At 33.2% G+C, this 22,755-nt stretch overlaps 1 protein-coding gene across 4 annotated transcripts; it reads left to right on the top strand.

Moving 5' to 3' along the window:
* Positions 1–11,492: 11,492 nt before the first annotated feature.
* Positions 11,493–22,223, top strand: LOC102630015 (PH, RCC1 and FYVE domains-containing protein 1-like). Of its 4 annotated transcripts, none has more exons than XM_006470800.4 (9): positions 11,503–11,974; positions 12,668–12,754; positions 14,074–14,163; positions 14,757–14,837; positions 14,959–15,153; positions 15,289–17,409; positions 18,073–18,219; positions 21,067–21,440; positions 21,770–22,223. In XM_006470800.4, the coding sequence occupies exons 1-9, from the start codon at positions 11,924–11,926 to the stop codon at positions 21,900–21,902; spliced, it is 3,279 nt and encodes a 1,092-aa protein (XP_006470863.2). In that variant the 5' UTR covers positions 11,503–11,923; the 3' UTR covers positions 21,903–22,223. The 4 variants fall into 4 exon arrangements, 3 of the variants coding, with proteins under 3 accessions (XP_006470863.2, XP_052288062.1, XP_024952202.2); XM_052432102.1 differs by lacking the exon at positions 11,503–11,974 and adding an exon at positions 13,934–13,974 and having other exon boundaries at positions 12,667–12,754; positions 14,074–14,625; XR_369815.4 differs by lacking the exons at positions 21,067–21,440; positions 21,770–22,223 and adding an exon at positions 17,493–17,596 and having other exon boundaries at positions 11,493–11,974; positions 18,073–18,214.
* Positions 22,224–22,755: the final 532 nt, after the last annotated feature.

Below are 22,755 nucleotides of genomic sequence, written 5' to 3'. Positions count from 1 at the left end.
TAATAAGTAAACTTTTGTAGCATCATATTTTTTGTTAAGCATTTACTTATATAATTTGATTATAATATTTTTTGTGATTTTATTATTAGAGGATGCATACGAGCTATGTAGAAAAAAAAATGTTATGTTGTCAAAATTTATAAAATTTAATAGTTACATAAAATTGATAAGATCAATGAACTTGTATACAAGTACCTTTTTTATTTTTGGAAGGCAATACATATATATATATATTCTTTTCTACTGCCCTATATGGGATTACAGTTGAAATGTTGAAAACAACTCTTTTAATAATTTTTGATAAAATTGGTGTTTAGCAAATTTTAAAAAAATTGTTTATTTTATAACTTTATCCACTTTGATAGCAGCTTTTATGAAAAGATAGCAGGTTGCTTGTCAAATATAACTCATTAAATATGTCACCGCACGCTTTTAATGCCTCCGTTATTACCTTTTTATTTGAACAAAGAGATAATTATAATTTATTTTTCATATATCCTACTGCAAACATCATAACTTTGTCATATTACTACACTACATAATACCTCATTTTTATTTTATTTAGATGTATATATTATGCTATGAATTCTATCATATTTTATATGACATATCATGAAAGTTCATTATATTATATTTAATAGCTTTTCTTCACTTTATGTAATCTTGTGTGTTAAAAAAATTTGTCTAGAAAATTTATTAAATTTACTCTAGAAAAATTAAAAAAGGCAACTTAAACTTATTGTTGTGTAAATTTTATTGAACTCGCAAGTGAACGAATCTATTATACAATAGATTAATGGTGACTTTATTGATTCTACCTTGATGTTGTTTATATTGGAGTGATTTCACTATGTGGCTTTGATTTAATGAAATTTTGGTTTTTAGATGAACATGAAGAAACTAGAAGCAACAAGGAAAAATGCAGTGATAAACTTGAATGCAATGTCACCACTAGCAGTAAAGTAGATACTGTATATTAGAAGTTAGTAGATATTAAACTTCTTCCACAATGCTATATAAAACGAGGAATGAAGCTGCTTTTTTTATTATTTTGTTCAATTTGAAGAATAGAAAAACTTGTTACTAATAACAGTAACTGTAGTTACTTACATTTTTTGTATGTGTGGGATTTTGTAAGTGGTTGGATTTAGAATTAAATAGATACATGACAAATAGGCCAACACTTCTTTTTTTTGTTTTATTTTGATTGTTGGGGAAATTGAATATTTTATTGATGCCTTTGTGTGCTGAAGCCTTCATATGCACTTATTATGTAAGTTCATTTTATCAATGAAATCTATGTATTGCACTACTGAAACTACTACTATTTCTAGGGGTATTTGCGGATCGGATTTTGTGGATTGGACATCAATCTATATTCGATCTATGATTTTACAGATTATTAATTTTTAATCCAATTCAATCCACGGATTTGTGAAATTCAATCTAAATCCAATCTATATGTCTACGAATCGGATGCGGATTTGACCCAATTTATATCCAATCCACCATTTGCGGATTCGTTTGCGGGCTAAAAATTTTTAATCATGTCCTATCCACGAACTAGCTAAATAAAAAAATTAATATCAAAATGATTTTACTACCGATCAAATTCAAAATTAAATAAGATTTAAATAAATTAATTGTTTAAATAAAGCTAGAAAATACATTCCAAGTTTCAAAATATAACACAAAAAAAAAATTCATTTGTGTAATCAGTATATAAAAATTAACTGCTCAGGAAACTATTTTTTATTTAATTATTTTTATTTTATATTATTATCATATAAGATATAATATGGTATTAATGTAACTATATTTTAACTTATTTATTTATTAGCAAATATAATGCCATATTTACAAGTTTAATTTTTTATTAAATAAATATTTTTTTATTTTTTTTTGTGGATTCGCGGATTTTTACGGATTTACATAAGTAAATCCATATCCAATCCAATCCAATCCAATCCACCAATCCACAGATCAAATTTTTACGGATCATACGAATTGAGCGGATTGGATTAGATTCTGAACACCCCTTACTATTTCGTTCATGATTTTGCATTTCATAACTAAATAATTGCATCAGAGCCTTAATCCCTAGAGAGAATGATACACATGCACACAAATAGAAAAAAGGTCAACAACTTTAAACATGTCTAGACACTATGTACATTTCTTTCTATTTTGCTCAGCCCTTCTAAAATTTCATCACCAATGTGTTGATTCATGCTGGACCTTGGCAGACCGCTTTCTATCCTTCTCATCCTCTCTATAATTTCATTAGTAATCTATTGATCCATGTACGAATTCAGCCTTGTACCCTCTCTAATCAGCCTCCTCTCCACATTACATGGTGTCCACCATTTGAAATAGTCACACTGTTTAGGTAGCTTGCCATAATTGTAATAGTCTTTTTGGATTGGCTAATGATTTTGATGATTTCAATAGTGCTCGTAAGCCACAAAAACATATTTTGTTGGGAAATTGTAGGACCTCTCCATTGACTTCATTATTGTTTGAAGTGACCTCAAGGTTATTTGAATAGCTTGAGGGTGATTGCATTGTTAAGAGCTGTGATATGTAGATGTGTGTTTGTGTTTGGGCAGGTTGTGGGGATGATGCTCTGTTTTTTAGGAATTAAGGTATAATGACAATGATAAAGCATTTGAAATTTGTCTTCAATGTTTGAATTATCAACAACTACATTTTTGGACACAATGGCCTTTTCATAGTTGGTCAACTTATAAATATTTGGACATCCAAGTGCAACTTTATAAGCGCTAGTTAAGGGTGGGCATTTTACCTGACCCGATCAGAAAAATTTTGGGTTTGGGTCGGGATTGAAACCCGATCAGATTAAAAATTACAAACCCAATCGGGTTGTGATCGGGTCGGGTTGATCCAAATACTCGATCGGGTTCCAAAAAAAAAAAACCTAAACCTAACACTGCACACCACAGCACACACACACACGCTGCACAACACACACATACGCTGCACAGCACACACATACGTCGCACACGCACATGCCGCACACAGTCACTCAACAATTCACAAATTCACAAACCTAACACACACACGCTGTCAGCCACACACCACCATCACAAGTTCACTGTCAAGCTCAAACACAAACAAGGCAGCCGCAAGTCCGCAACCAGCCACCACAAGACTCACACACACCAGTCCATGATCTGTTGCTGCCAACTGCTAAAACCATGATATGCTGCTACCAAGTGAAGCCGCGACCAATTGCTGCCAAGTCAAACCCGTCCAGCCGTGAGCCGTCCGCGTCTCTGCGATATGCTGCTGCCAACTCCCAAGTGAAGCCGCGATCTGCTACCAAGTGAAATCACGTCCAGTCGTGAGCCGTGGCTACCGATCTATTGCTTGAAGGCCGAATCCTCACAACCCGACCCGACTTTCTCCCCACTCGAACCCGATTTTGAAGCTTTCCACTTTCAAGCTTCAACTTTCAACTTTCAAGTTTCCTAAGTCGTTTCATGGTATATATATACTATATAATTAGTTAATTATATATGCTTAATTGTTTATTATGTAATTCAGTAATTGGTTATTATTTAATTGCTGTAATAATGTATTTATAAATATTAGTAATAAAATCAAGGAAATTTTGTTAATTATTGAGCTCTTTAGAAATTTTTATTTTTTTTCATATATAAAAAGGAATTGTTGATTGGTGGGTTTTGTTTTTATTTCATTGATTGTTATCGTTTGCTCTATTTAGCGAATAGACCATATTGGTTGTCAAGCATAAAGGACATATGAAAATGGTGTTAGCTAGCGAATAACAAAATTTTTGTTAATTATTAATAATTGAAATAATATTAATTGATAATTGTTAATAATAGTTAATAATTGATTTTTTATGAATAAATTAGCACATTAGGTAGATTAAATATTAAAATTAAGTATTATGTTGTATATATTTTATAATTATAATGTGTTATGTGATTATGTGCACTTGTGCAGTAGATTCAAGCCTTCAATCCTAAAAAAATTAATAAATTCAATTAATATTTTATTGTATGTTAATCATCCGTTAAGTCGTTAAGTACAAGTAACTTGGGCTTGAAATTAAAGGGTTTACAATAAGAAATAAGGCATAGATCACACGACCCAATAAGAACGATTTCAGCGCCCCTCTCTAGATAAGAAACGAAACGTGCCATCACTTACAGCCCTTTCCTCTGCCGGGGACTTCCATAAAATGAAAACGGGCGGCATCGTTGTATGTTCGGCATTTGTTGCCCTGGTTTATATCCTAGAGTACTCCAATGGCTGATCTGTCACCTAACCTACTTAAGGCTCGGCCTCATCCCGTTTGGAGAATGACCCTTATGGCATGGCTTAGACAAATAACATCATATTATTATGGAGAATGGGTAATTAGATATTATAAATTAATTAATTAATCATGAATTTCTTACTTTTTGTTTATGGAGCATGAACAACTTGAATTAAAATTACTAATTTTTGTTTATGGATTATGTTAATAATATTTCTGTGTTTTGATTTTTGAATTAATGATTATTAATTATTATTTTGAATATTCAAATGCTTGGACACTCAAGATCGAATTCGATGAGTGACGATGAAAAACAAAGTGTACAAATGGAAGGAACCCATAGAGGAAAGGAAAAGGCGAAGCGGAAAAGACCACCAATGAAGAAAAGATTGGAAGTATGGAATCATTTCACTTTACTCGAAGATAATCCAAACAAATGCAGGTGCAACTATTCTGGTAAGCAATATCAATGTCATTCAAGGCTTGATGGGATTACAAATATGACAAGGCATATAAAGACATGCGAATCATACAAGACATTTCAGGCACAACAAAGTGGAAGTCAACAAAATTTGACAGCTGAGGGTGGCGAAGAAAATGCAAGTAATTTGGTTTTAGGTAAAGGATAGAGTCAAGATGTGTGTCGAAGGGCAATAACTAAAATGATTATTATAGGTGAGTTGCCGCTCAGTTTTACAGACAACAAAAGATTTAGGCATTTCTGTAGTGTAGCTATCCCGCAGTTCGTTATGTCATCTCAAAGAACTATTAGTAGAGATGTTATGGAGTTATTTTTGGAGGAAAAGGCAATGCTGAAAAGTTTGATTTGCAACAACAAGCAGCGGGTGTCTCTTACAACTGATTTATGAACTTCTGTTCATAACATAAGCTACATGGTGTTTGAATAGGAGGATTATTAATTTTAGCGCAATCGAAGATCATAGAGGGAAGTTGATTGGCAAAAAGATTGTGGATTGCTTACAGGATTAGGGGATAGAGAGGTTGTTTGCAATAACTGTTGATAATGCCACTGCAAATGATTTTGTTGTTGGTTATGTCACTATGCAGTTGCTTATTTGGAGGAATGATGATGCACTTGTGTTGGCGGGACAATATATGCATGTGCGTTGTTGTGCACATATTTTGAATTTGATTGTTGTTTCAGGATTTGAATATGCATGTGAGTTGTTGTGCACATATTTTGACTTTGATTGTTGTTTTAGAATAGTGTTATCGTTATTCGAAATGTTGTCAAGTACTTGAGATCCTTCAGCACGAGGCTGCGAACATTTAAACAATGTGCTGAACAGGTGAATTGTCCAAAAGGAATTGTTGTTTTGGATTGTCCTACCAGGTGGAATTTCACTTATTTGATGTTAATGACTGCGCTGAAATTTCAAGCGGCATTTGATAGAATGGCAGAAGTGGATAAACCTTATGAGACATACTTTGATGAGAAAGAAAATAATGTTAGAAGGGTGGGCCCACCTAGACCGGAGGATTGGGAGAGTGCTGAACAAATTGTGAAGTTTTTGAAGGTATTTTATGATGTCACATTATTGTTTTCTGCTTCTTTGAGTGTGACTTCTAATCTTTGTTATAATACGATTGGCTTAATTGAGAGTTCATTGACTACACTGGAAGAAAGTACAAATCCTTGGGTGTCCTCTATGACTTATAGTATGAGAAAAAAATTTGATAAGTATTGGGAGTCAGCAAGAAAGATAAACAAAATGTTGATTGTTGCCTCTATTCTTGATCTACGAGCGAAAATGGATTTTGCTAAACATATTTTTGAGATCATTTTTGGCAATGATGGCTTGATGGTTGAACAAATGACCAAAGCAGTGAATGACTTGTTGAATGAGTTTTATGATGCATATAGTGCATTCTCCGCTAGTTCCACACCATCGATGTATGGTGAGAGTAGTCTTAGTGGCAGCTATGGAGGTACAAGTTTCTCAACGTTTTACAACTGAGGCTAATTTGGTGGATGTTGCTATTGGTGAATGTGATGACCCTTTTCGAGGTGCTCGCCCTTTCCTTGGATATGCCAGGAAGGTTTCTGTTTAGAATGAGAGTAGAAGAGTAGTATCTGAGGTAGAAATGTACTTGAAGGACACAGTTGAAGATCCCAGCAATCTTAATCTTAATGTTTTTCTTTGGTGGAGGGTGAATGGATCGAGGTATCTAATTCTAGAGAAAATTGCAAGAGATGTCCTCGTTGTTCCTATTTCCACAGTGGCATCTGAGTCTGCCTTTAGCATCGGGCGTCATATTATTAATGAGTATAGGAGTTCTTTAACCCCGACTATGGTTGATGCATTGATATGCACTGAAAATTAGTTGCAGTCTAAACTTTTTGCCAATCCCGTCTACAAGCTCTAAGAAGATATTAAGGAGCAAATGTTTCATATGGAATTACAAGAAGGTAATGTTTTTAATTTTTTATCATACATTCTATACATAATTTATTTAAAATGCATTATAACTTTATATAGAACATCTACATGCAGTCATGTACTTGAGTTACTATTTTTTTTTTTTTTTGGATTTTATAGAGCTTATAAGATTGCAAGCTTCAACAGTAGAAGTGGTGAGCGCCGACATTAGTGTTATGGATGTTTGAAATGTAACTTTTAATATATATTATTATTCATAATTTGATATTATAGTATTATTAGTATTTTGTTGTAACTTTAACTATAATTATAGTTGTTATAGTTTTAAATTTTAAGTCTAATTTGTAATTGTTTTAGTTAGACAAGTTGAAGTTGATAGAATGTTATTATTGTCTAGTATTATTATTAACTTGATTTGGTGATGAATGCCATAAAATAAGCATGTTTGACTTAATTATACACACACACACACATATATAATCAAGTGTGTGTGTATTGAAAAATTTGGTAAACATATATATTTATTTGTAATTATAAATTTATAATGATATAATAGAAATTAGAAAGATTGTAACACCCCTTTAGCTCAATTAAAGATATGAATTAGATTTATTTATTTGTGTTTGTGTTTGATGTGTAACCTTATGAATTTGGTTTATTTGCTCAATTTTTTATATGAATTGAGTTTGTTCATTTACAACGTGGCTTAAAGAAAATATTTATTGTACATTTTTTCAATCTTTCTCTAGGCAATCGACACTTGAACTTGGAGTTCAAAAATTTGAATTTAGAACTTGTCAAAGTGCTTGCATGGAGCCATAGAGGAACCAAGGTGGAGGAACCAAGAAAGCCTATTTAGTTTTAATATTTGAACTTTGAACTTTGAACTTTATGATTTGTGTTTCTAAATAATTTAATTATGTTTAAATTTTGTGACTTTGTGTTTCAAACTTTCAAAGACTAATATTTGGAAATTGTGCTTTGGACTTTGTAAGTTTATATTAATTTTAACTTTTATTAAGTTTGGATTTTGTTGGTTGAGCAAATAATAGTCCTAATCCTACCCTCCATGCCAATAGGCAAATAATCCTATTCTAGCATTTTAACTTTATTCATTTGATTTAATAGCATTTTCTTTTCTTTTTTTTTCAGTTGAAAATTAGTAAAAAAGACTACAATTAAGAAAAATGTCTTAAAACTATCATAAAAACTACAAAAATAGAAAACAAAAAGAGCTCAAAATTACATTAACCGAATTTGACCCGAATTGACCCAACCCGAATTGACCTGATTTCAATCGACCTGAACTGATCCGATTTGACCCGAACTCAATCCGACCCGTTTTAAATCCAACCCGAACTTAACCCGAATTATTGACCTGACCCGATTTGACCCGAAAATAATTCGGGTCGGGTCAATAATTCGGGTTAAGTTCGGATTGATTCTTGTCTAACCCGAACAACTCGAAACCCGATCGGGTTGACCCGAACCCGACCCAAATCCGGTTTTGCCCACCCCTAGCGCTAGTTACTTGGTGTACAAAATCATCATTTTTGTATATGGCACACTTGTAAATAAATGAGCAACCACTGACTTTTTCATCATCATAATTTTTAAAATGTGACACAAAGGCATAAGCATCATTTCATCAAAATGTCACTAATTCTGTTAAAGTTAACGGAAAAGTCACATATCTACCTACTTTTAAAAAATGTATCACCTTTTTGTTATTTGTCAAAAAATGTGTCACCTAGGTGACATTAACCCTTTTATTATTATATTTTTTTGTGATTAAATTTTCAGAGGATGTACATGAGTATAAAAAATAAATAAATGTTATGCTGTCGAAATTTATAAAATTTAATAGTTACATAAAATTTGATACGATGATTGAACTTGTATACAAGTATTATTATTATTATTTTGGTATGGTAGCGCATACAATTTTTTTGTTTTCTAAATTCCTATACGTGATTGCAGTTGAAATGTTAAAAATCACTTATTTCATAAGTTTTGATAAAATTGGTGTTTAGTAAACTTTTTTAAAATTATTTATTTTATAACTTTATCTATTTTGATAGCATCTTTAAAAAAAAAAAAGCGGGTTGCTTGCTAAAATAGCTCATTAAATATATCACCACACACTTTTAATGTTTATATTATATCCTTATTATTTTAATAGAAAGATAATTATTTATCATATGTCCTACTATGAAAATCATATATCTATCATCTTACTACACTACGTATTACATAATTTTTATTTTATTTAGATTATGTATTATGCTATGGATTTTATCATATTTTATATAACATATAATGAAGTTCATTATATTTCAACTAATAATTTTTTTCACTTTATGTAATTTTGTGTGTTTAAAAAAAGAAAAGAAAAGACATTCTAGAAAATTTATTAAATTTACTCTGGAAAAATGAAAAGGCAACTTAAACTTATGTCCATTTTTGTCATTATACAATTAAACAAAACTTTAGTAATAAAACTTACCAAATACAGATACTCTATTTTTCAAACTCACAGTAATCTAAATAACATAATTTACAAAATATCTAGTTGTTTTTTATTCAACGGCTTATTTTATTAACATACCAGAAACAACTTATTTCATTAGCCGCAATAATCTCAAATTGACTCCAAGATATCACTTTAATCATGTAATTATGACATATTCCTAAAATGATATATGGTAAGTTATTTGTGCTAATTAAATTCTTTCATCTTTTCAATAAAATAAAATAAAACAAATCGTATACACTGAACATAGGATATAATAGATAAATAATATAGTAAAGTGCAACATTAAATAATACGGGCATGTTTGGCATGACTCATAAAGCGGGTTTGGATTGTATTTTAAAACCTAATCCTTATTTGGTGCAAACCAAATCATCCCTGGTCTGGTTAAATTCACTACACAAACTGTACTACATTTACCCGCACCCACCCTTGTGTTTAAGCGAGTTTGCTCAAATTTTAGCTTAAATATGGTTTATAGTTATTTTTGTGATTTTTTATTTAAGTAAATTTATTTTTGTTAATTAAAAAAATTCAAATTTTATTGATAACAACAACTAACAATAGCTTTTACCGTTGACCACCATGTGTTGGCGTCGATCATTAGTCAATGGTGTCCTTTAAACTTGAATTATGTACTATTACAATCCTCGTCATGGCCTCCATGCAACACTGCCAACATTTTCGGAATCGAAGATTCTGTTTGTCATAAATACACAATAAAAGTTTTAGATCCCAAAACTTTGATTGTAGATTTATAGTGACAGGAACTCCTTTGCCGGAGATATTAGTACCGTTGTGTAGAGCTCGAGATGAGGATTTCAATGGTATAGTTATGATGTGAAAGAATAATAACTATAAATCATCGGTGGTAGCCAGTGGTGGCTAGTGATGGTTGTTCTATTTTTGAAATAATAAATCAAAATAATAATAATTTAACATAAAATTATAATATACATATATGCATGCGCGTATGTATGTATGTATATACATACATGTAAATACAATACATATAGCACCAGACAAAATATTATATTAAATTTAGAGAAATTATCTCTACACCATCTTTCTTTTGTCATATGTACATATAACTACCACAAAATTTTAACATGTACTTTGCACAAAATTAACCACTTAATACTCAAAATAACAATTTTATCCCTAAATGAATTAAAATATTATTTTATACTATAAAATTTTGAAAAATTGAAAATCATAATTATACGAATACGCCTAAATTCAATAAAACAAATAAATCTCAAAATTTAAGATTATAATTTTTAAATAAAATTATAACTATAAAAAATAACATCTTGTAATTATAATTCTTTGTAATTGTAATTTCATTTAATTTTTGTAATTAAATTAAGTATAGGGAAGTTTACAAAAATTAACATGAAGAGAAAAACTCCCTATAATTATTGTAAACTTCTTTATTATTAATATTAGGAAACTTCCTTATACAAATTAAATGAAATTATTATTAAAAAATTAACATGATAATTTTTAAATGAAATTATATTTATAAAAAATTAACATATTAGATTCAAGATTTATTTATTTTATTAAATTTAGGGATATTTTTATAATTATAATTTTTTATTTTTAAAATTTTGTAGAATAAAATAGTCTTTTAATTCATTTAGGGATAAATTATTATTTTTTAATATTAAAGTGGTTAATTAATATAAATTTAAAAATAAATATGATATAAAGTACATGTCAAAATTTTATAATAATTAAATATATATGATAAAAAGTAGTGTAGAAATAATTTCCTTTAAATTTATTACCAATATCCAATTCAATTTAATATAATACAATGCCGCCCCCAAACGCACTCACTATATATGCATACAATATGGTATAATTGAACAGAATACATTGTTGTACTAGACAAACACACTTTTTTTTCCTTTTTTAAATTTGAAGAAAAAAAGCAAGAGACTGAAAACGTGTCATGCTACAACTGGCGACTGTGGAGCCCACATCATAAACCAAAATGAATGGCGCACCCGACTGCGTGCTCCCTATCACGTCCGAACAAAGCAAAGCGGAGGCACAATTCTTTTGCGTACGTGGCGCCATTTCATTGGCTAGTAGACAAAACAAAACAGTGAAAGGTCAACGCAATACCCGTGGACTAAAAAAGCAAGCAAAGGCAAATTAAAAATTCATTGGCTACAGCATATACCATTTCTCTCTGGACACAATCAATCATTTTCAATCACTTTTCTCAGTAGATTTTCTCATCACTCCTCTCACACACACTCTCTCTCTTACTAAATAATAAATAATAATAAAATAAATAACAAATAATAAAATTACACCGCATCACTCTTTATAGTTTTCTCACTCATTTTCCCTCAGGTTCCCTCGTACCAAACGGACCTCTCAAAGATTCTTCCTCTTCGGCCACATCACACATTCTGACCATTTCGTCTTGTCGTCTTGCACACACATTGGCAAACCCCCGCCCTGTTTATCTTTTAGTTTTGTGCGAATTCAAAAATTTAGTATTCAAGTTAAACTTTTCACGATTTGTTAGCTTCAATTTGTTTTTTTCTATTGGTTTTGTTTTTTGTTTTCTAAGCAAAATCGTGAATGGAGAAGTAAGTAATTATAAATGTGGAATGTCGGTTCTATTATATAAGTGCTTGTGATTGATCTTAGGGTTTGATGGCTACCACTGGGGCGGCGGCGGCGCCGGTGGAGAGAGACATTGAGTTGGTAAACTAACTTTTTAATTTTTTTATTTAGTTTTAATTTTATTTATTTTTGTGTTGCTCTGAAGTTGAATTTATATTTGATTTTTTTTATTAAAAAAAGCTGAATTTATATTTGATGAAAAAAAAGTGAGAGAGAGAGAGAGAGAGAGAGAGAATTGATGTTTACTATTTAAAGCTTAATTTTATCTGTGCGATTGTAAGTGTACAATGTTGGTTTGAAATATTAATTAAGTTCACTCTTTAGCTGATTGGTTGGTAATTAACAATGTGGGCTCAGCTAGTAACTATCAAGCAAGTAGCGTTTGGTATTATTAATTGATTCATTTATGGTAGATAATATTTTCAAATTCTCTAATAGTTGATAAAGGATTTGAAGTCATCATGTTAGGTGGAACTTAGTACTAGTGTCTGCCTTTGTACACGAAACATTTTTCCACTGCTTGTTTCATTAGCAGACTTGTCCAGATAAGAAATGTTTGATATTAACTCCGTTTTTCATTTTTTTTTCCCCTGTAATTTTCTAGTGTCATACTTTCAGATTAAGTTCTTCTTATCGTATATATGACTTTAGTTGCTGTTCCTTTTATCTAAAATTCTGCTTGCTGCGTTCTTAGCTTCTGTTAATTCAAATTATTGGCCTCCTCTCTCTCTCTCTCTCTCTCTTTTTATTTTTTATTTTTTTCCCATATCATAGGCCATCACTGCACTTAAAAAAGGAGCACACTTGCTAAAGTACGGGCGTAGAGGGAAGCCAAAATTTTGTCCCTTCAGACTTGCCAATGTAAGATTCAATATTCTGGAGTTCCCGTAATGTTCTTTTTGCTTTTCTTACTTCCTAAAAAACAGAAATCATATTAGGGATTTGCATGAGTCATTCATTTGTAGGATTTGAAGGCCACTGTCTATCAATGTGCACTCATTTCGTTCTTATGTAGATCAGCACATAAAAATCATTTATGCTAATTAATTGGTTTCCATTGTATTACTGTGTCATAGAGGTTATAAATTTGATAAAATTATGGGTCGCATATGTGTTTAATAATTTGAAATATGATAGCATCAATGCAGGCTTTATTTGACTCCTAGAACTCATGCAGTAACTGCAGTGCTCAACATTGTGCCTGAGTGATGATTCCTTATTCCAACCATGTGTCATTACCATCAAATCAAATAAAATAAGGGGCGAAATCGAACAAAAGACAACTGGGTCAAAGTGGCTCTATACTGTGCTAACTTACAACTCACTCCAAAGCTGAAGTTACAGGCAAAAAACTTATTTGTCTCTAACAAGCATCATTTTCTCCGTTAGGCAAAATGGTCAAAACTACATATAAGCATACAAGGATTCAGGTTATGGCGAGGACAAGGGCTCCTTGACCATGCAGTTCTCTCTATATGGAAAGAACTTTAGCTATTTTATTGATGTTCATAGGGAAGTACCTTGGTTAATATACAACCATGTTTGAGTTCAAGAACCCTTTCTAGGATTTTTCGGTTAGCATTTTTGTTTTACTGTGACTCTAGGGTTAATCATGTCTCTGTATAAATTTTGACTGCCATGCCGGACGCCCTAGGTAGTATATAAGGTCACAAAAAGTTACAAATTATGGACTGTTACTTTTTGTAATTACAAAAATGTAACTGAATACTAAAAAATGAAAAGAGGGAAAAGAAAAGATCATGTTGTTGTGGCAAAATTTTTGGAATTGGCCTCTAGGATTTCAAAGAACTATTTCCTACCTGTCCTGTTATATATCTCTTTCCCTAATGAAAGAAAAGGGACCTCCTTCTGTTGGAGTATCGAGTGATCATCTTATATGGTTCACGCATGAGCGTGCCTGAGTACCAGCTTGTGCAATACACTGTTGCTTTGTCTTTACTTGCTACAAATCCTCTAAGTACTTTCACTAAAATTTTTTCAAGACACTTGAATTTCCTCACTTTCTTTGAATCGTTCAAGGCATCTGGCACTTTTATGTCAAGGGCTCATTTATCATATAGGTGTGTACACGCTTTTGGTGTTTTCTGCAAATGAAATCTGCTGTAATTTGACTTTACTAAAGCATCATATGTTGTATGTCATTTTTATGCTTTGTTCAGGATGAATCAATTCTGATATGGATATCGGGAAAAGAAGAGAAACACCTTAAACTAAGCCATGTCTCTCGAATTATACCTGGTCAGCGCACGGTAAGTTCACACATGGGGGCATGGAAAAAGTCAACGGATTTGCATGAAGATTTGTAATAGTTATTTCTCTTGTTGCCTCATGGTTATTTAGTGGTAACTTTTATTTATTTATTTGTTTATTATTATTATTATTCTTTGCATATTTCTTAACCAATATTACTGGATTAAGTTCTGATTATTTGTTCGAGAATTTGTCTCCCATTTTTTTCTCCTTTGGTTTTTAAAATCATCAATCAGAAGAGTCTAATCTAAAAAGAGCAATGCTCAGGGCTTAATGGTTATTTTATGTGTCGGCTTCTTATTATATTTCATCATTAATTTCATGAAAGATGTGATGACTTTGTGTTTCTGGCTATCTACACAAATGTTCCCATGATGGGCAGCGTCATAAATGTTTGTACTTTTATCTTCTTCTTCATTATTTATCTTGGCTTGCGATAAGGATGCTTCAAAATGAGGGAGGTACATTTTTCTGTTTCTCATTTATGCAACCTTTTATCTATAAAGAATTCAAATGCTGCTCATCTTCTATACTGCAGTTTCAAAATTTCTAGCATTTTGATGTACTTATTAGGCAATTTATGTTATTGCAGCCAATATTTCAGAGGTATCCTAGACCTGAGAAAGAATATCAGTCTTTTTCTCTTATCTATAATGATAGGTCTTTAGATTTGGTAAGCAATTTTGATTTTGGTAGCCATTAATTAGTTTTTTTCCTTGCAAAACTTGTGTGGTGTCTTTTTTTTGAGTCTTTCCCTGGTGATTGTTTGATGATTTTTACATGTTATTTATTAGATTTGCAAGGATAAAGATGAAGCTGAGGTCTGGTTTACGGGTCTAAAAGCACTAATATCCCGCAGCCATTATCGGAAAGGGAGAGCAGAATCTAGAAGTGATGAAGTCTCATCTGTAGCAACTAGTCCCAGAGCGCACACACAAAGGAGTTCTCCTTTGAGCTCTCCCTTTGGTAGTGGTGGTAGCTCGCAGAAGGTTTTCTTTTTTGTCCTCTTCCCTTTGTACTATACTGCAGTTTTGTATTTAAAAAGAGAGAAAATGAAAAAGCGAAAAAGAAATATTGCATTGTTGTCTACATTTAGTGAGAGAACTTTCTTGCTGCTGATATAGGACGGATTGGATCCCCTTCATCTTCATACTTCATACGAAAGTCCTCCTAAAAATGTTTTTGACAAAGCATTATCTGATGCCGTATTATATGCTGCCCCTCCCAAGGTTTTACTTCCTTCAGAATCAGCTTGTGGATCAGTTAATTCTTTGTCATCTGGAGGTTCTGATGGAAGAACTGGTCACTTAAAGGGCATGAGTGGGGATACTTTTAGAGTTAGTTTATCAAGTGCTGTTAGTTCATCAAGTCAAGGATCCGGTCATGATGATGGTGATTCTTTAGGAGATGTTTTCATTTGGGGGGAGTGCACTGGTGATGGCATTTTGGGTGGCGGTATACATCGCTCTGGAAGTTATGCAGGCGTTAAGATGGATTCTTTTGTTCCTAAGGCTGTTGAATCTGCAGTTGTATTGGACGTTCAGAATATAGCTTGTGGTGGGCGACATGCTGCTTTAGTAACCAAGCAAGGAGAAGTTTTCTCTTGGGGAGAAGAGTTAGGTGGCAGACTTGGACATGGTGTAGACTCAGATGTCTCACATCCAAAGCTCATAGATGCTCTTAAAAACATTAATGTTGAACTCGTAGCTTGTGGGGAGCACCATACTTGTGCTGTTACACTATCCGGAGATATGTACACCTGGGGTGGTAGTAACTGCAACTTTGGGCTTCTTGGACATGGAAATGAAATGAGTCTATGGCTTCCGAAAAAATTAAATGGACCTCTTGAGGGAATACATGTTTCTTCTGTTTCTTGTGGCCCATGGCACACAGCTGTTGTAACCTCTGCAGGGCAATTGTTTACTTTTGGTGATGGCACATTTGGTGTTTTAGGCCATGGGGATCGTATAAGTGTCTCTACACCAAGGGAAGTGGATTCCCTTAAGGGCCTCCGCACTGTGCGAGCAGCTTGTGGTGTTTGGCACACTGCTGCTGTTGTTGAAGTAATGGTTGGGTCTTCAAGTTCTAGCAACTGTTCTTCGGGAAAGCTTTTTACATGGGGAGATGGAGACAGAGGTCGTCTTGGGCATGGTGACAAGGAAGCAAGACTGGTTCCCACTTGTGTTGCTGCTCTTGTAGAACCCAACTTTTGTCAAGTTTCCTGTGGACACAGCCTCACCGTTGCACTAACAACTACAGGCCATGTTTACACAATGGGAAGTCCTGTTTATGGTCAGCTAGGGGATCCTAAAGCCAATGGGAAGCTCCCTACTCGTGTAGAAGGGAAGCTTACAAAGAATTTTGTTGAAGAAATAGCTTGTGGTGATTATCATGTTGCAGTTTTAACTTCAAGAACTGAAGTTTACACCTGGGGAAAGGGTGCAAACAGTCGGTTAGGTCATGGCGACACTGATGATAGAAATTTCCCATCATTGGTTGAAGCTCTGAAGGACAAACAAGTCAAAAGTATTGTTTGTGGCACTAGTTTTACTGCAGCAATATGTCTTCATAAATGGGTTTCCGGTGTTGATCAATCAATGTGTTCTGGATGCCGTATTCCATTTAATTTCAAAAGGAAACGTCACAATTGTTATAATTGTGGACTTGTATATTGTCACACGTGCAGTAGTAAAAAGTCTGTCAAGGCCTCCATGGCACCAAATCCCAATAAACCTTATCGTGTCTGTGACAATTGTTTTGGCAAATTGACAAAAGCAACTGAAACCAGCTCTTCATCACATTCTACTGTGAGTAGAAGAGGGAGTATGAATCAGGGATTCAATGAGGCTGTTGAACATGGTGAAAATTTTGTTTCAAGATCTCATGTCCAATTTGGAACTTCTATGGAATCATTGAAAAAAGTGGAGAGTGGATCGTCCAAAAGAAACAAGAAACAAGAATTTAATCGTACACGGGGTTTGCCCCTTCCGAATGGAGTTTCACAGGGCAATGCTCTTAATAACTCTAAATCTTCTAATCCAGTATTTGGGTCAACCAAGAAGTTCTTTTCAGCTTCTCTTCCTGGATCAAGAATTATGTCTCGTGCAACATCTCCTACTTCAAGACGATCAAGTCCACCTCGTGCCACGACGCCAACCCCTACTCTTTCAGGGCTTGCATCACCAAAAATTGTTGTAGATGATGCTAAAAGGACAAGCGAAGAAGTTATTAAATTAAGGGCTCAGGTATGTGGCTTATCCTTGATTATCTCTATCATCTATCTTTGGAAATGTTCTTGATTGTATGATGCGTGTGCTGTTTCCTTCAGAAGTTGTCCCCTCTTCAATTAAGAGAACTTGCCACCTTTTAGCCGAGAATTGGTATTGAAGTTTGACCTCAAGGCATACATTAATATAAAAGCATTTAATACATGTAAGCATGTGATTTATTGACAACAACTGAGCGTATTTTCTTCCTAAGTATCGGAAAGCTGATTACATAGATTTTGACTAATGAAATTGAACATTTTGTTCATCATAATTATGGTTCAAATATACTCTTCTTCTTGATTTATTTTTTTATTTTCAGTTCCTGAAAATTCCTGCTTTTTTCATTTCCTAGTAACTTTGTTTATATATCTTGTTAACTTAATATTGAAGAGAAATTATTTTGCAACTGTTGTCATCTAACATCATAAAGTTGGGAAATTTGCAAATCCAAACTTGAATTTTTTTGATGACAGAGTTCAGTTTAGTGATATGAAAAATTTTAGTTTTACCTTTGGATTTATATTTGCATTTCTAGACTATCATTTGTCAGTGAAGGCTTATAATTTTCTATTCATTTCTGGAAAGCACTCTGTAGTGGGTGCTAAATTCGTATGCCATGCTAATTCCAGTGTTATGTAGGTTGAAGAACTTACTCGTAAATCACAACTTCAAGAAATTGAGCTTGAAAGAACAACCAGACAGCTGAAGGAGGCTCTTGCAGTAGCTGGGGAAGAGACTGCAAAATGTAGAGCAGCAAAAGATGTGATTAAGTCTCTTACTGCCCAAGTGAGTTCAATTTTTCTGTTCATATTTGTACAAACTATCTGCGTATTCTTTCAGTTTAAGTATTTTGCAACAGGGAGACATGTTTCTCTGAATAGTACCTGAGTTGCTATTAGAAAATGGGTGCAGTCAAGGAAATTTGGCAAACATTAAAAAGTAGGATTTGTACAATTGAACTGGAATGTTTGCTTGGATTAAACTTTACTTTGTCTTATGCATTATAGTAGGACTTGATGAATTATATTATATTCGTAATGTGGACATGGATTTTGTTCAGAAGTGTTTGGCAACACAAACTGTCATCAGTATCATATCCATTGATTATGTTGTGAAAAGCAAAACAGATATCTGTTTGTATTGTCTTTGTTGCATCCTATATAGGTCAATGATGTGATATTGATAGTTGGCCAAATGATTCAAGTAATAACTTTTAAGACTCTGAAGGGCATGTTTGTTTGAACCCTATTCCTTTTTCTTTTTAAGGGATATTAGGAGTTTTAAGAAAACCTGTTTGGTAATGAAATATTTTAAATTTGTTTTCTATGGGTTTCAAAGGATTATCTCTAAGTTGTTTCTGAACTTAAACAAATAAAGTACTCCTTTTTAATTTGAAACAAGCCTTCTATCGTCTTTATTTTGCTTTGGGATATTATCATTTTTCCACCAAAGGTATTCTGACACATCATGTCAGTACCACAGTTTGGTAAAACCATCAATTTACCACCAAATGTTTAAACTGTTAGCATTTTCCCACCATTCTGTTAAAACTCAGTTAATATATAATGAAAAATTCATAAAAGGTCAATTTTACCCCTGGAAAATTCATAAAAGGTCAATTTATTTAATTTTTAAAGGAAAATTTTATTTATTAAATTGACGAGCTAAAGACAATTTATTTTGCTACTAAAAATCAATTTATGAAAGGGAAAAAAAAAGAATGCGCAAAAGAAGCAATTTAATCTTTGATATGATGATAATAATTTTTGACAATTTATTCTGCTACTAAAAATCAATTTATGAAAGAGAAAAAAAAAGAATGTGCAAAAGAAGCAATTTAATCTTTGATATGATGATAATAATTTTACACAAAAAATTAAATAAATAAATTTACCCTTTAAAAATTAAATAAATTGACCTTTTATGAATTTTTCAAGGGTAAAATTGACCTTTTATGAATTTTCGTTACATATTAACTGAGTTTTAACGGAATGGTGGGAAAATGCTAACAGTTTAAACGTTTGGTAGTAAATTGATGGTTTTATCAAACCGTGATATTGACATGATGTGTCAGAATACCTTTGGTGGGAAAATGATAATATCCCTTTCTTTCATTTCTGCCACAACTTCTATGAGTTTGGAGAGACCTACACTGAACTCTGATATCTCATCCCCCCACTGGCTGCTGTTCACTTCTCCACTACTGACATCTCACATTCATTGACTTGTTTAGAAGTGCCATGTTGGTGTGATTTCTCTATTGGCCAGAACCATCTAATTGTTACGAGCTCTTTCTTTCATTTTCTGGCATTTAGATGCAACAGTAGAAGGCTGATGGAGTTAGAAATTTAGTTTTATGTCTATGGGAGAAGCTTTTCTTCAACATTTTGAAAAGTTTAAAATTGTTGAAAATACCTTTTTTTAATTTAAAATATTCTCTGACATTTGTCTCCGAACATAACCCGACAAAAACTTGTTTATTAATGTAATTACGCCATATATGTTTTTTGGATGCTCTAGTCATTAAAGCACTATTAGTCTAAGATCTGCTTTTATTTTCATTTTTATTTTTCTTAAACAGTATAGGATCCGTCACCTCCTTTATTTCAGGAGGCTTCTCTTAAAATAAAGAGAGTGTAGCAGCTATGCTGCCCCAAACGGGCCCTAAGGTCTACTTGAAGAAGCTACAACAAAATGATCCTAACTCTAATATTCTTTTGACTCTTCCCTAGTTAAGTTTAAAGTTTTTGGTATTGAGGTTTTTTATATTTGTTTGTTCAATTAATTGACAGATGTTTATGTTATAGAGATGAGACTTGTTTCATATTTTTGGTATTCTTCAAAGCATTACTTTATTTTTATTGTTTTCACCCTTGCTTACAAAAACAAGGTGATCATGAGTATCGGGCATTCTGTTTCATGTTTCAATTTGCAAAGTTACTGCTCATCTGTGGAGTTCAGGTGTTAGAAACCTAACCGACGTTGAGGAATACCCTACTGTTGTTACATGTACCTGTATGGAGAGGTTATATTTTATGTTTTCAAAACTTCAGTTTCTTGGCTAGGTCTTCTACTTTTAGATAGGTAGATAATGGCTTTTTTGCAAACAGTAACTAATTTCAACCTCTTAGAAATGAAATGCTTGGTATTAAATTATAAAACTGGGTCAAACTGGCATGGCACTACATAGCCTGGTGCCAGTTGCTCTTGGGTTGGCTGTGATCTGCCTAAATCTGGATTCGGAGATGGCAGTGCTGGACAGAGAATCCTAGGCTGGAGTACCTGTGTGCCATGCGTTCTTGCCTGGCTAAAACCAAAAACATTTTAGGGAAAAAATGTATGAAGAAAATGAGGCCAGAAGCTTATCCTTTCTTTAATCAAAAGAGAGACTTGCTGGAGTTTGTGTGTTTGTGTCACATTCAGGATTGTTTCTTGAAGCCAGTCTGACTTGCTGACTTATAAATTTATAATGAGATGAGGTCCAGTAATCATGGCCCTTCATTTGTTTTACTACCAAATCACTCGCTAAGATACCAGATGGTGCTGTTATTTAATTTTGATTGTATCTAAGATAATTTCTTGCTTAGGTTTATTCAACTCCTCTGAATTTACTCAATGGTTGACTTTTGGTAGTTGAAGGACATGGCTGAAATGTTACCTGTTGGAGCAGTGAGAAACAGCAATTCTTTTCATTCTAGCCCGACTCCTGCTTGGGATGTTTCTTCTGCAGCTATTGAGCAACCTAGCAGTCCTTTGACTTTCCAGGGAGCAATTCCAAATGGATCAAACAGCTTGATACTTTCTAATGGGTCAGACTTTGGTGATAATCGCTCGCCAAGTCAAACTGAAGCGTCGCATTGTGAAGCAACAACAAAAAACAAAAATAGAACAATGAAAGCTGAACCTGCCCAGGGTGATGAATGGGTTGAACAAGATGAGACTGGTGTGTATATTACCCTTGTTGCTTTGCCTGGAGGCCTCAAAGATCTTAAGCGAGTCCGCTTCAGGTATTTCAAAATCTACTGATGCCCAAATCTGGATTTTTGTTTGACATTTGGGTAAAATTTGCCACTGACATATAAGTTATGGGTAACGATGGTTCATTCATGTCACCAGATAAGTCTGCACTTCTGTGGTTTGTAGAGTTTCGCACGCACCTTTATTGGCTTTTTCTGATTCTGAGAAAAGAGTTAACATAGATAGTCACTAAACCTCCTTCAACCGTTTACTTTTGCTTGTTGCTTTCATTATGAAATGTCTTATATTCTATCCTTCTCATCAGTATTAACCATCCTTCTCATCTGCAATCAATAATGATCCACTGGTTTATGCACAGTCGAAAGAAATTCAGCGAGAAACAAGCCGAACAGTGGTGGGCAGCAAACAGAGCTAGAGTATATCAGCAGTACAACGTATCCATGGTTGACAAATCTAGCGTAAGCATCGGCAGAGAAGGATTGGCTCATTGATCTGCCACATACAAGTTCTGCTGTTAGGAAAAAGTTCAGAAGCTAGTGTTTTGGATTTTCTGCTTCTACGATTGAAGGAAAGCATCGATCTAATACTCCCAATTTTGCTTTTTCAGTGGGAGTGTGGTAATTCTTCCCTCAGTCCCGGTTTATCTTTTAAATTTCTTGTAAATGTGTCCATTTTTTTCCTGAATTTTCTTTTGATGGAAGTACGTATGACTTCTGTAAATTCTTTGTAAGTAGGTTCCTCCTATATATAAATCAATTCATTGTAAATTCAGGACAGAGACTATTTCTAAAGACTCCTCGTTATACACTGAAGTGAATCATCTTCCTTTCCATGTTTACTTTAATTCCAAAAGATTAACTTCCTCTTTCGTAAATAAGCTAGCTCTTAATTTTTTCTTGTTTCTTTTCTTTAATTGCTTAAAAACACATTATATTCCTCACTTTGTGACCATAACGAAAACCCTAATAACTCATATCAAGTTCACCGAAGAATATTTGAAACAATGATGGCTTCTCAAGCTTTGGATGTTTATTATTGGATTGAAGAAACAAAACGAATCCATGGGAAGAGGCTTCACAAACTTCTTGTTGGTCTTGACGGAGAATGGTGTTTGCCCAACAAGACAAACGAACACCAAAAAGTTGCTATCATCCAACTTTGTGTAGGAAAAAGATGTCTTATATTTCAACTATGTCAGCCTATGTCACAAGGATAGAATGCAGCAATATGTTGTTGAGTTTCTTAACGAAAAGAAGTTTACTCCCTGCATCTAGGAAAAAAGAAAACAAAAGCAGAAGCTGGTTTTATAGATTTTAGCTTCTACGATTGAAGAACTCATGGATA

The sequence above is a fragment of the Citrus sinensis genome, chromosome 8 (assembly GCF_022201045.2).
Source record: "Citrus sinensis cultivar Valencia sweet orange chromosome 8, DVS_A1.0, whole genome shotgun sequence".
Classification (NCBI taxonomy): Eukaryota; Viridiplantae; Streptophyta; class Magnoliopsida; order Sapindales; family Rutaceae; genus Citrus; species Citrus sinensis.
This window is presented reverse-complemented; position numbering and strand designations above follow the sequence as displayed.